Source organism: Ixodes scapularis, unplaced genomic scaffold, assembly GCF_016920785.2.
Source record: "Ixodes scapularis isolate PalLabHiFi unplaced genomic scaffold, ASM1692078v2 PGA_scaffold10__122_contigs__length_95168666, whole genome shotgun sequence".
Taxonomy (NCBI): Eukaryota; Metazoa; Arthropoda; class Arachnida; order Ixodida; family Ixodidae; genus Ixodes; species Ixodes scapularis.
In genome coordinates, this window is record NW_024609836.1 from 85,267,991 (window position 1) to 85,281,425 (window position 13,435).

At 49.1% G+C, this 13,435-nt stretch overlaps 1 protein-coding gene across 1 annotated transcript; it reads right to left on the reverse strand.

Moving 5' to 3' along the window:
• Nucleotides 1-317: 317 nt before the first annotated feature.
• On the reverse strand, nt 318-1,531 carry LOC8037288 (rRNA-processing protein UTP23 homolog). Its single transcript, XM_002412221.5, has one exon. It carries the CDS (start codon nt 1,403-1,405, stop codon nt 647-649), a length of 759 nt encoding a protein of 252 aa, XP_002412266.4. The 5' UTR covers nt 1,406-1,531; the 3' UTR covers nt 318-646.
• Nucleotides 1,532-13,435: the final 11,904 nt, after the last annotated feature.

Here is a 13,435-nt window from a genome sequence, read left to right on the forward strand (position 1 = left end):
AGGCAGGCTTTACATGGCATACTAATAATTCAGTTCCATAATACACCTGTGTCGGCGGTCCTGCCGGAACCGCAACCTTCAAAAGCCTCACAAATCATTCGTCCAACTACAAATGCTGACATTGTGTGCTAACACGAAAACAATCTGCTCTCCGACAGCGCAAGCATTCTTCCACAGGGTTTCTTTTGCAGCCACAGCCAGTTGGCAGCATTGGAGCGAACAAACAATCTGGTAATACTAACAAAGTGCATTCTGAAATAGGTGTTTGTGCACAGGCAAGCCATTGCACTGAAACAGCCAAGACAACGGGACAAGTATGATGTCTTAAAACTTTTAGGCGGTGTCGCTCTTGTCCTTTTAGTTTATTTTCTTGTATCTGAATTTTTTTCAGTATCTATGAGTTTGATGTGCCAGGTACACACAGGGATGATGGTGATGATCTAGAGGTATGGTGCCTGGAACGCGACGCCAAGTGGTGCGTTCTCCCTGTCCTAAAAAAAGGGGGTCCTTCGATTTCCGCCTCACGAAATCACAGAAGTCGTGCTGTCACTGGCCACGACCCTGGAAGTGTCGCAGCAGTAGAGCCCCGAGTTGCCTCTGCTTGTGACAAGCCACATAAAGAGATTTAAAGAAATGTTTCGCAGCTCTATTTTTCCTCCCATTTTGACAACTCCAGGGCAACGTGTTTCGCGAGCTTGAGTCGTTTGTGCCGTCTGCGCTTCCTGGCGCCCTCTTGAATAGCAGCTTCGGCCGTCTCGGCTGCCGGCGGCCGTTTCGCCTTCTTTTTCTTGCAGGAGAGCGGATTGGGACCGCTCACCTTCCGCTTCTTTCGCTTGACAGGCGCCTCTTGAAGGAGGTTCTCTTTCCGCTTCAGGCTTTCGATCACCCGCAGTTGGTGAGCGGGCGCTTCGGTCTGCGCTCGGAGGGTGAGCGCGCCGGCCTTCTCCGACTTCTCCGACGGCTTCTCCAGGGTGATCGCGTTGAAGAGGAACAGCAGCGGAACGCCGACTAGTTTCCGAACGCGATCGCTTAACTCCGGGTCTTGCGTGGCGACCATGTAATGGTCCGGGTTCTTTTTGCGGACCATCGTGTGGAAACAGTTGGCGGCCGTGATCGGGCTTTTCTCGTGGCCGCATATGCGGACGGGGAACTGCTTGATCACCAGCGTGGCGCCGTACAGGGCCGGTCCCAGTTTTTCCGACTCGGCGATGGCGCACACGGTGGTGCAGAGTTTGACTTCGTCGTTCAGGTATTTTGGCATCTGCTCGCGGATGTTCACCTTGTACTTGAGCGCTGCAGCGCAGAAAGTGCCGTCGACTAGGATCTGGAACGGCGGTCTGAAGCCGAAGACGTTCTTGTAGAACGTCAGGTGCCGTTGGACACGTTTGTAGCGGTTGATGCGCATTTTTGGTCGGTATTTTCACTATTCTAGGCGCACACGCGGACGGCACGAACGACTGTAAACATTTCGGCGTGAGCAGGAGCAGGCGTTGGTGCGGCATGAGCAAGAAAGCGATCAAGACTTGACTTTATTGACTAAGTTTTAGTGACGCAGAGGGCGCCAGTAGAGAGCCTACATTTGAGTGGGAGAGTCGGCGACAGGGGGGTAAAGGTGGGTGAGGAGGAGTGGCAAATCCCGTGCGCCGACATCCTGGGTCCCGAGTGAACGAACGCAAAAGAGAGCGACAGAACACGAGAGAAAGAAAGCAACGTTGCCATGGTAAACGCAAAGAGTGAAAACTCTCAGCAATATAAACAGTGATAATTTAACGTTGTAAACTAAATTATGAGCTATTCTAACGCTTATAAAAAGCAATAAACTCATTACGCTGCATTAACTTCCCTTCTGTCGAAATCTCGGAAATCTGGTGGTTGCGCAGTATCGTATTCCTCAACGGCGCCCAGCCGCGCCCCACCGGCGAAGCCGGGTATATGGTTTAGTTTAGCGTTAACGCGAGGCCGTACATCTGCGCGCTTTTCAAAAAGAAAGCTTCGAAAGGAACGTGAATATCTTTCCAACGGTAAGTTCGTGAATTGTTGAAGTTCACGAAACTGCTCTGATGTAGCCGTGTTTGGGACCCAGAGTGTCTGCCTGCATGATCCGCCGCTTGCGGCAGCCAGAATGTATGGGAAAATGGCGGACCTTTTCCTCTAGAGTTAGTATGTATGATCTCTATGGTCGGCGAGGACGGCGAGTAGCAACTTGAAGCAACCTAATGGCTGCCGCGTCACGTGATTTCAAGATGGCAGCGCCCATGCTGCCATCTTGAAATCACGTGACGCGGCAGCCATTAGGTTGCTTCAAGTTGCTACTCCGCTCTCTCCTCTGCGCCTTGGAGGACGCGTTGTATTCGTGTTTTTCGTCGCGTTTCGCCGCTCTTTCTTGCCTTACCTCGGAAACTGTAGTCCGATACGTCTACTCGACGATTAAGACATCTCGAGGGCTCAGATGTCCTTGTGACAACTGATGTTTGTTTACTAATAGTGGCGGAACATTCTCAGTAAGAAGCGCGTATATTTATATCGCGCATTGAGGATCGTAAGGCGTCAAGAATAGTCAGCGCAAGGAGACTATCTGTATTTCCCGAAAGTATCCGCTTTGCAATCATAATATATTGAAAACACTTTTGTTTTATTATGTGAGGAAACTCGCGGAGAAGATGAACAACGAACGTTTAACTTGTATTTTATCTGAGGCTAGAAGTAATGGTACGTCAACATCAGGCGATTTATTTGTTCATAATATCGGACCTACATGTGTAGGAGGTTCTCAATAATTGTATACCGTGCTCGCTCCCATTTCAACTGTCATTTAAGTGATTTATTGATTATATTGAAATAACCAGTTCAGTCCACTTCATTTATATTAACACAAAGATTGGGACTTCCCGCGTAAGAAACTGACACAGGCACTTAACAGTAGCGAGTTTTAGAAAACAAGTGCACTAAGAAATAACGTCGTTTGTCTCTATTTGCAAATCCAAAACACGGTTTGTGTTCGACGCATAAACAAGAATGACGACGGTTTCTTTTTTTTTTTTTTTTTTGCGTACGTTGTTTTATTTTTTGCCAGTATCTGGAATCCGCAATGTTTGACGCCTAAAAAGAAAAAAAGAAGAAAAAAAAAAAACGTCTGCAAGACAATCACTTGAGTCCAGGATTGTCGATGGCGAATGGAGGTTTACTTTTGGTGGCTGGCGACGCCGAAATTTACAAAGCCAATCTGTTCACAAACAAATAAATATTTGTTCACACAGGCCCGTGAAGTGGTGCCTAGCGCTAGAATTCAGCAAAACGTTCCGAGGTATTTCTCCTCCTGCGCACTTTAATTTTATTTGGCCAGATTTTCGGAAGACAAATGCCAGATTTAATTTGACGGGCCTGTCACTTATATCTTGAGTAAGCAAATGTTCATATAACAATAATTTATTTCCTAGGGTCAATATCGCAAGATGCTGCTTATGAGTTTAAAAAGTTCCCTACTCGGCCTGTCAAAACATGCTCGAGTACTGAATTAAAAACAAAAAAGAGTTACAGACGATATTACTTGTTTATATTAATTATGCTTAGTAGAAGAGCGTGTTGGTTTAAGTCATGAATGAAGAAAGAATAAACAATTAAAACAGGGACAACACAACTACATCTTTCACAAGATGTAGTTGTATTGTCCCTGTTTTAATTGTTTATTCTTTCTTCATCCATGATATATTAATTATCTGCGTCATTACACAATACGTTTTTAGTCAGCGAAGTTCACTAAAGTTTGAGTGCCCTCGAAAACCAAACAGTGAGTAGTAAACTCGCGAGTCCATCTGTTCTGACCGATTCAGCACACTGCTAACCAAGCTGTCGATATGCTTATTTACACCCCGTGTTATTTTCGTCATCACTTTGTTTTTTTCTGAAAGCTGGTGCCATTGTATACGGCCGTAGACGATGGTAATCTTCCCTGTGCCTCAGTCAGGCGTTTTCCAACCGTCCATAATCAGGTACATCAAAGCAGTTGGTAAAAACAATTACGCAATTTAGGCTAAAATACACCTCGTAGTCCTCAAAGTGGCTCAATAACAAAGTTTTATTGGTTGTGTGGTACAAGAAAAATGAACGTATCACAAAAGTAAGTTAAAAACAACGTAAAACAGCAACATAGCCGCGTTCCCGTTGAAACCGAAACCAACCAAATTGAAGCAACCTAATGGCGCCGAGTGCGTCAGCGCCCTCTATCCGCCGGTGAGGCAACTACTAAAATGAAAAGGTCTGAGCAGAGGTGATGATGATGCGGCTATTTCCCTTTGAATCGGAAGGACTCAAACAAGGTTTGTGCCCAAGCCTGGGAGCGTAGGCGTAGGTGTCTTAATGCTCCCTGAGGTGGATCTTCTGCCACCAGTCCTCCAGTCTCCTTTTTGTGTCTGCAACGAGCCTTTTTGTGTCGTTGGAGGCTACCTTCAGCCCCGTAGCTGGGCAGACTTCTGTGAATTGTCCAATTTCTATGTCAGTGAAGCCCAACGCTTCAGCGAGCGCTAAAGCGCGATCCAAACCAACGCTTCTTTTTGCCTATGCTTTTTGCGCCTGTAGGTCGTGCGGCTGCGGATGTGACGTATTTTCGTGACGTCGCACCGCTTCTTCGCTCCTTCCGGGCGCGCACAAGAAAGTTGGTTGATTTCAACTTCTCAACGCGCATAAAAACGCGTGGTGACGTAGTAGGGCGCTCCTGTGTCCCGGCCAATCGGTGGAGGGCAAGCTAGTTCCGGCTCCGCGTTTCTCCCCGTCTGGCTGCCCTCTCCCCCCCCCCCCCCCCCCCCCTTTTTTTTTAATTCTCTTTCAACATGACAACGCGATCTCTCTCTCTCTCTCTTTCTCTCGCCGTCTGGCCGGTCAGTCTGTCGCAGTTGCACTTTGCTTGTGCGCTCGTGCCTGCGTGCGCACGTGCGCGCTCGCCCGAAGTTTCGCCCGTTCAAACCAAAGCGCACGGTTCTGACTCAGAAAGCGCGCCCGGAAACAGCAAAAACGCCACGAAATGCGTCACATCCGCAGCCGCACGACCTACAGGCGCAAAAAGGAGCGTTGGTTTGGATCGCGCTTTGCCTAGGGTGCCTTCTTGTGCGCTTTGCTTAGGGTGGAGACATCTGGCCATTTTGTCTCACACTTTTATTTTTATTTTTTGTTCAGAAGGGCGTGAAAGAACGTGTCCCTGCACGCGCTCGTGGCGCTGACTGTGCCACGGCGACATTTTGTTTTCGTCAATTTCTTTGTATTTTACCCGTGAGCGCGTGCTGTCGGCATCGGGTACTACAAAGGGTGGCATCACCCTTAACAGAAGGACATTGAGGCACCCTAGCTTTGCCTATAACACAGCGTCCGCAGTGCCACGGCACATGCCTCGAACAAGAAGCGGCTACCCAGGCTATTGTCATACAGCCGGACTTCCGAGGCGATGGTTATTTTGTTGGCGAGGTACACCTCCAGCGTCGATTTCGTTCGGGCTTCTTGGACCTTGGGCCATTGTCCTGTGACCGGGACGGCTTGAGTCTCGCGCAGTCTAGCACAATATGCTCCACCGTTTCGTCATTTACCCCACACACCCTACACATTGTTGACGTGACAGTGGTGTCGAAACGACGCCTATAACACAGCGTCCGCAGTGCCACGGCACGTGCCTCGAACAAGAAGCGGCTACCCAGGCTATTGTCATACAGCCGGACTTCCGAGGCGATGGTTATTTTGTTGGCGAGGTACACCTCCAGCGTCGATTTCGTTCGGGCTTCTTGGAGCCATTGTTGGGCCTCGCAGTCTCGGACTCTCTGCCTAACTTCCGACGTCCACTCAGTCTCTGTCGACGCATCAACAGGCTCCGAGAAGAAGCCGTACTTGTGTTGAAGCTGATAGAGGCGCTTCTGCCAGCGGGTCCGCAGCCCAGTCAAGTTGGTGTATATAAACAGTCTCTTCGCCCAACGGCATCTATCCATAAGTCGAAGGCGTCCGTCATACGCAATCTTGCTTGAAGCCTCCCGAGCCTCAAAGGAGGACCAGCCCAGGTCACCCTGCACTGCCTCGTTGGCGACCGCTCCACGGCAGCCCAGTGCCTGGCGTCCCACGTCTCTCTGCCTCCGCTCCATATTGGCGCGGACATCTCCTGGGACACATACCACTGCATTTGCAAATGTTAGTCCGGGTACCATTACTGCTTTCCACAATTCCCGCGAAACGATGAACCTGTTGCAACTCCAGAGGCTTCGCTTACGGAGAATGCTGGCTCCTCGTAGGGCTGCTTGGCGGAGATGGGTGTGATGGCCTTGAAGGTAGTCTGTGTCGTTCGACATTGTGATGCCCAAGTACTTGTAAGAATTAAGAATTGGTACATCGGACCCTCCGAGACGAAGGCTATCGAGAGTTGTCTCGAGGGAGCCGGAAAACACTACCGCCGCTGACTTGCTGGTATTAAAATTTAAACGAAGTTTCATAGCCTCCTTGGAGCATATGTCAAGAAGTAGCGCAATCTAGAACGCCGTCTCTCGGCGACTAGCGGCGAATGCCCGGAGGTTCCAACTGCGGTCAGAAATGCATGGAGAACGCGAGAAAATCGTTGTTCCTTCAGTTTTGTGGGGATGTACGGAATGGAAATCATTTTTGACATAATAATGAAACATTTTAGAATAATTTGCGATAAGTTTTGTGCCATGCAAGGACGTAACTTTTTTAAAAAAATGGCCTGAGCGGCATCACGCAGCAGACGACACGGCGACGTCACACCATTCACGTGACCCGCTCCGGCCAACCCGAAAAGCCCATCTCCGCTGTGAGCAAACATCGTCTGCTTCAAACGCCATTGCCCTGGAAATTGCCTTCTCAAAATTTGCACACGCATCCGATATTATTCAAACTTTGATAAAGTGTTCAGCGCTTTACTAACTTCCCGACAGGCTAGTTTTTAAAAGTGTGAACTCGCCGTTATTTTTTTAATCAGCCGTGTTATGTCGATCTCCATGTATTCTCCCATAGGGCGGGCCGCCTCTTGGAACCCTGAGTACCACGTGACTCGCGCCGAGCTGCTCTGTCGGCCATGTTGTCGGCAAAACACGGGGTTCAAAGGATTGCGCTACTCTGCTCCGTAGGAGCTATATAGTGCTCTAGAAGCGGCAAGGCTCTTTAAATAGACCGCAAAATTCGGTTTCTTAACCTATCGCGCTACAATTTTCTGCAGCATTACCCACAGGTGGTGCATTTTTTTCTATAAAATTTGCAAAGAGGGAACTTACCTGAGGAAAAAGTAAAAAAAGAAAAAGGCTAAGCTCGTACAGAAATGCAGCAAAATTACCGGTCTTCAAAACGTAGATATTTAAGCCTTTTTCTTATTTCTCAGGGAAGTTCGCTCTTTTCAAATTTTACAGAAAAAAGCTCAAAGTACCCCAAGCACTTCTTATGACTTGTGAATGCAAAAACATGCACGCAGCTTTTTTTTTTTTTTCGTCTGGCGGTCGAGAGCACGCGCGCTGAGCTTGGGTACAGCAGAGCCGTATATTGGGAGAGTTTGCCCAGTGGGTGTGGCGACGAAGGCGACGGATAGCAGAAAAGTAAATGAAAGGGAGGAGAGCGCCGAAGGAGCGAGGAAGAAAGGGAGCAGAGAGGAGACGACCGCCATTTTTTAGAAACGCTGTCGGAAACTGGTCGGAGAAGAGGACTGCTGAGGCTACGCGTCGTCTGCTACGGGCCGACTTCTTTTTCGCCTGAATAAAAGTTTGTGGCCATACGCCAAAAAAAATTCATTTATGAGCTTTTTAACCTACCGAGGAATAACAGAATGTCATTTTCTTGCCAGAGCCAGCGATATAAAAGGCAATAATCGAGATTTAGATGCCGATCCCACGCATTCCGCCGGGAGAATGATCGAAGATGGCGGCCCTCCCCACTCAGCTGGGGTAAAGTGAACTAGAGGGGGTAGTGAGGTCAGAGAGCGCTGACGGCGGCCGCACTTCGTGTCGACGGCACGAGAGGGCGTCGCGAATGCATGGGCTGGATGAAGCGGATGGCCAGGGCGGCTCACATTGCATTTGCTGCGCAACTAAACACTCTTTGTTGGAGCGTTTCGGCTCGAAACGTTTTCCGTTTTAGGTCCGAACCCCATAAAAGAAATACGCGACACAAAATTGACGCAATTCGTCCGGCCGTGTTCGCTTTAATGCGCGGGGTACGAAGCAGAAATGCGAGACGTGGAAGGGAACACCGCCAGTTTAATTTCCCGGGCGGCGTTTCGAAACCAAAATGTTCGTGCGATTTTTTTTTTCTTTTTTTTTTTTTTTTTAATGGCGGGTGGGTTTTTACGAGTCTCTCATTAGAAATACGGTGAAGCCATTTAATGGTCAAGAAGTTCTTCACTCGAGCGCATAAATGGCTAGTTGTAATATTTACGAGACAGGATCATATTGATGTTTCCTAGACATTTAAACAATCGCGGCTCAAGCCTCAAAAATGGCATGCAATCGTTAACAGGGCATTCCTTTTATACCTAGTATTGAAACCGTGCATAGCTAGCCCCAAGGTTTAATCTCCTTTATTGATTCACCATCATGTGTCTCGTTAAGCCAATTTCAAAGAAACCTGTTGCGTAAATACTACTGGACAAAAGGAACTCGTGTGACAGCAAATCCTGTTATTTATACATGAATACACTTTTTATTGGTTAAACTCAGCAAAAACATAATACTGTAAACGACGTATTATTGTATTTTCGGAGGTGGCCGATGTTGGTAGTGAGGTGGTTGTCCGAGAGGTGCTGTCGGGTACCGGCGCAGGTCTGCATAAATGGCCTTGAATGCCGTTGGTGGCGATGTCTTGCCTTGTCAATGTCGGGAAAGGAGCGGCAGCCGCTGCTGCAACCGTCGTCGTGGCCGGGGAGTAGACGTCGGGCTCATCCCTCAAAGGGTGACCCGGTAGCGGCGGGGGCCCGCGTCCTCGCGGGCCCCGCCGAGGGCGAGGAAGGACACCGGTGACTGTCGACTTATTTATTCCAAATCCGAGGGTCAACTGTTCCAAAGCGACACTAGCATGAGCTGAGCACGCGACGCTGCGTGTGGGGCACGCGCTTCTCTGGTTCAGAATTCAAGCCGTACGACCGCTCAACTCAGAATACTACATTCTCCCTTTCTTAATAATTTTTTTTACACAAACATAATGGGAGAATAAAAAGCCAAACAAAGAACACAAAGCACTATGAAGCAAGCCCCCATTCTCCCTTTCTTAATTTTCAAGCATTTGCTAGAGGGAAGGATACGTACTACAAAAACACACTCTCGAGTTTCGAAATGAAGACCCAAAAATAAAAAAAAGAAGAATCAAGTCCGGTGACAAGTCAGTATCATTTCGATAGGTTCAGTCAAATTCGGAGAAAACGCCGACTCATGCATGTGTGTGAAAAGTTCGTTGAAAATCGTCAGGCGTTATTGTTCTCAAAACTTCGGTACTTTGACAGTCGAAATCAGAACTCCTTTCAAAAATTAAGCCTATTCCTGGCACCACTCGTCTTGAACGCAAAAGGTGCTAATTCGTGCGCATACGGCAGTGCCAAGGAACGTAGCTGCTCACCAGCAAAAGCGAAGCACACCGCAAGGTGATTTGTCCGAAATCTCTTGGCGCGTGCGGGCGTTCTCTTTCTCTAAGTTGTGTCGTGAAAGTCATATGCAGCAGAATACCCAGGCTTTGCAGGGAAACCAGGCGCTGCAGGAACATGAGATGCAGCAGAAAACCGGGCCTCACGTGAAAACCAGGCGCTGCACTCTTTCATCTCGGCGAAGTGTCAATAAAGACGGGTGGCCATCTTTCAAACAGTCATGTCGGGAGGCAGGAGCTTGCGGCCATCTTGGGCTCTGACTTGGATCGGCGTCGGAGCATCACGACAATAAAAAAAAAACAGCTTGAGCGTAACTACGCTACACTTCTGAATCCTCCGGACCTCAGCCTGAACGTAAAACACAAAAACAAACTCAATTTGAAGAAAGACCACGTCATCGCAGGGCGGACGGGATAAAAAAAAATTGCTGCCTCTGAAGGCCAGCTGCTCGGCCAGGGCTTATTTCTCGCCTGGAACAATGTTCACGTCATCGCAGGGCGGACGGAACCGAACACAAAATGCTGTCTCGCAAGACCAGCTAACTCTCTCAGGGCTTATTTCTTGCCTGGAACATTGATTCTGGAACGCGCTGCGTCCAAAAAAAACAAAAAAACAAAAAAAAGAACAGTAAAGCTACAAAAAAAATTAACTCGGCGTTCGAAACGTTAGGCGTACAGGAGTTCCGAGACGCTCTGGTTCGGAGAAACGAGTACTACCTGGCTCGAAGTAGGCCGCACGAAAAGAAACAGACAAAAGTAGAAAAACCTAACGCTAGCTCGACTGGCCCGAAATAGTGATAACGAAACGCCGCAAGGCTGCGAAGAAAAAAACGTCCAAGATGCGCCGGTTCATGCCAACTATGCGACCGGGACGCAGGGCTTGCCTTGAAATTGTCGTTGCCCTTTTCGAATCCCATCCTCGTCGCCATATTGTATTTTCGGAGGTGGCCGATGTTGGTAGTGAGGTGGTTGTCCGAGAGGTGCTGTCGGGTACCGGCGCAGGTCTGCATAAATGGCCTTGAATGCCGTTGGTGGCGATGTCTTGCCTTGTCAATGTCGGGAAAGGAGCGGCAGCCGCTGCTGCAACCGTCGTCGTGGCCGGGGAGTAGACGTCGGGCTCATCCCTCAAAGGGTGACCCGGTAGCGGCGGGGGCCCGCGTCCTCGCGGGCCCCGCCGAGGGCGAGGAAGGACACCGGTGACTGTCGACTTATTTATTCCAAATCCGAGGGTCAACTGTTCCAAAGCGACACTAGCATGAGCTGAGCACGCGACGCTGCGTGTGGGGCACGCGCTTCTCTGGTTCAGAATTCAAGCCGTACGACCGCTCAACTCAGAATACTACACGTATTTTTCGCAGGCTCAATATTTCGCGATTTAGGTCGAAGCTGAAGTTTCAAAATAATTCGCGGGTTCTAATTTTCGCGACGCGGGGGGATCTCGCTATAGGTTCCAATGTGTTTATATTTTACCGGAATTGTTCGCGGGACCTATTTTTCGTCGGCACGGCACCACCACAGAGACGATAGGAGACGACGTCTCGGAGAAGAACCTCCGGTTCCTCGAAGCTGACGACGCGTCCTCCTTCAGCCACAAAGATGAACAGTGTATACAACACCAGGCATGCTGTCTCGTGAACAAGTCACTACTCTCTCGGATAAAACTTCATTGTCACACATTTTAAGTTTACAATACACGAAACCACTGAGGCTCGGAGCTCGTTGACGGCTCCAGTACTCGGAGGGGACACGCAGCGTGGAGTATTCCTCGGGCATACAGGCTTCATAAAACGCCCCGGTATTGGCTGCAGCCGGTGTGGTGCTGGCAGTGCCGCTGCAGGCAGTTGGAGAGGCAGTGTGTGGCCTTTTTTATTACCGTCAACTGAGGAAGCATCGGCGTTTTTTCGCTTTCTCGTGGGCCTTGGCTGCGACGCTTTCTTTGATCAGTAGCTCGGAGCATTCAGAACCTTTGTCGGTACAACGCCCGGCAAGAGCTGCGTCTTTCCACGCGGAATGCGCACCTCTTCATCGTTTATAATGTGAACGAAGTCTCGCGTAATAAACGATCGGTCGAAATGAAGCTCACACACCGAACACGTTTCGTCCAGGAGCTTATCCTGGAGATGCAAGTTCCGTTCCCAAACTTTCCCTTGCTCTTCCTCCTAAGGCACTGAGAACAGCTACGGCTGCTCACCTTTCCGCCAGCTGATAGCCCCTCTGGCACCCCGGAGCGAAGCAGTGGCGTTGTCGACGTCGATTCGGCATGGCACTTCAATGACCATAAACGACAGCAAACACGGGTAACACGGGATAAAAAGCGGTTCAGAATGGGGGCCACTTCGAGCTGCCAAAAATGCAAGCCAACTCTTCTCACCCAGGGCCTTCGGAACGCTCGGAAGCGGTCGGATCCTACAGCCACTACGTCCGCAGCGCCACCGCGTACATCCGGGACCTTTCCACACGCGCCGTTTCACAGCAATGCATGGCGCGCCTCGGCGCCTGATCTCACTACCCCTCCTCTAGTTCACTTTAGCTGGGGCGACTCCAACTCAATGTATAAGAAGTGGAGAACAGCTAAATGTCTTTCTGCCCCAGCACTCATGCAATATCACCCTCAACTTATTTAGCTGGGGGAGCAGCCGGGAGTTCACGCGCATGCGCTCATGCCTCTCGCTCTACGCCGCGTGCTGATTGGCTCACTTGGGAGGAGAGCGTTACGGCGGCGAGATCATAGACTGACCAAACTCTCCCCATATGGGGTACAGTAGCTTGGGCTTGCAGCGGCTCCACCGCTCCAAGCCCAAGCGCAACATACAAATACCAAAAAGAAATAGGCAGGCGCGCACAAAGGAATTTTTTCCCTTGTATTTTTATGATTACAACTTGCGTTGTTTTAGACAACAAAACAAAATACAACGCTTGGGGTGTCAGTGTTCCTATAAGGTCTAGCCACCATCCTTCAATCAGAGCCCGGCGTTCTGATTATGGTGCCTGGACGCGCTCCAGGCACCATAGTTCTGATGTCACCACAACCCCTGCAAAAAAGCAGACGAATTTGCCCTGTTGATTTTCCCCAATGCTGGCAAACTACTACCTATCACTATTTTCGTCGACTGTTGAAACTTGATTTTTTCATGCCCACTTATGAACTCTTTTCACGGTGGTACTTTGGACTCCTAACTTAGAAATATACGACAGATGCCTTCACTTAAACTTTGAAGAAATTTTAGAATTGGGCTTTACCGCAGCTTTTATCCTTTCCTAAGGAATAAGTAGGGTGTTAGATATGCCAAGGCTCGATCAAAAAATATGATGCGTCTGCATTTTGACATTACCAATGGCAGACAGAGGTAGAACTCAAATCATGAAAAGCACTGCCGTTGCCTCCTGCACAGCATGTGTCGTAGCATGCGACTTGTACACAACGTCGGTCCGCCTTTTTGTCGCGCGATGTCAATGTGGTGACTTATAAGCTCATATGCATCATGCACTTGAGGGCATCATGGGAAGCATTGGAATACTCGCCTTCGGCACATGCCAGACAGCTCATGACAAAATGATGGATGAAATTATGTCACGAATACTTGGTGTACACGTCATTATCAAAGTTACTGGCACAAGCACGTGGCTTCACCTTTTCTCCCCTTTGTGCAAGAGCATGTGCCAATGAACTGCGAGATTAAGCCACAGGCTAGCGCCAGCAGTTGTGATGACAAACTGAGAACCTATGTGTTGAGCAAGGTCACGTTTTACACAATTTACACTGCATTCTCCACCTCCCTAATCTCCGATGGTATCGGCAGCGGTATACCCAATGAACACAAAATAAACTCTA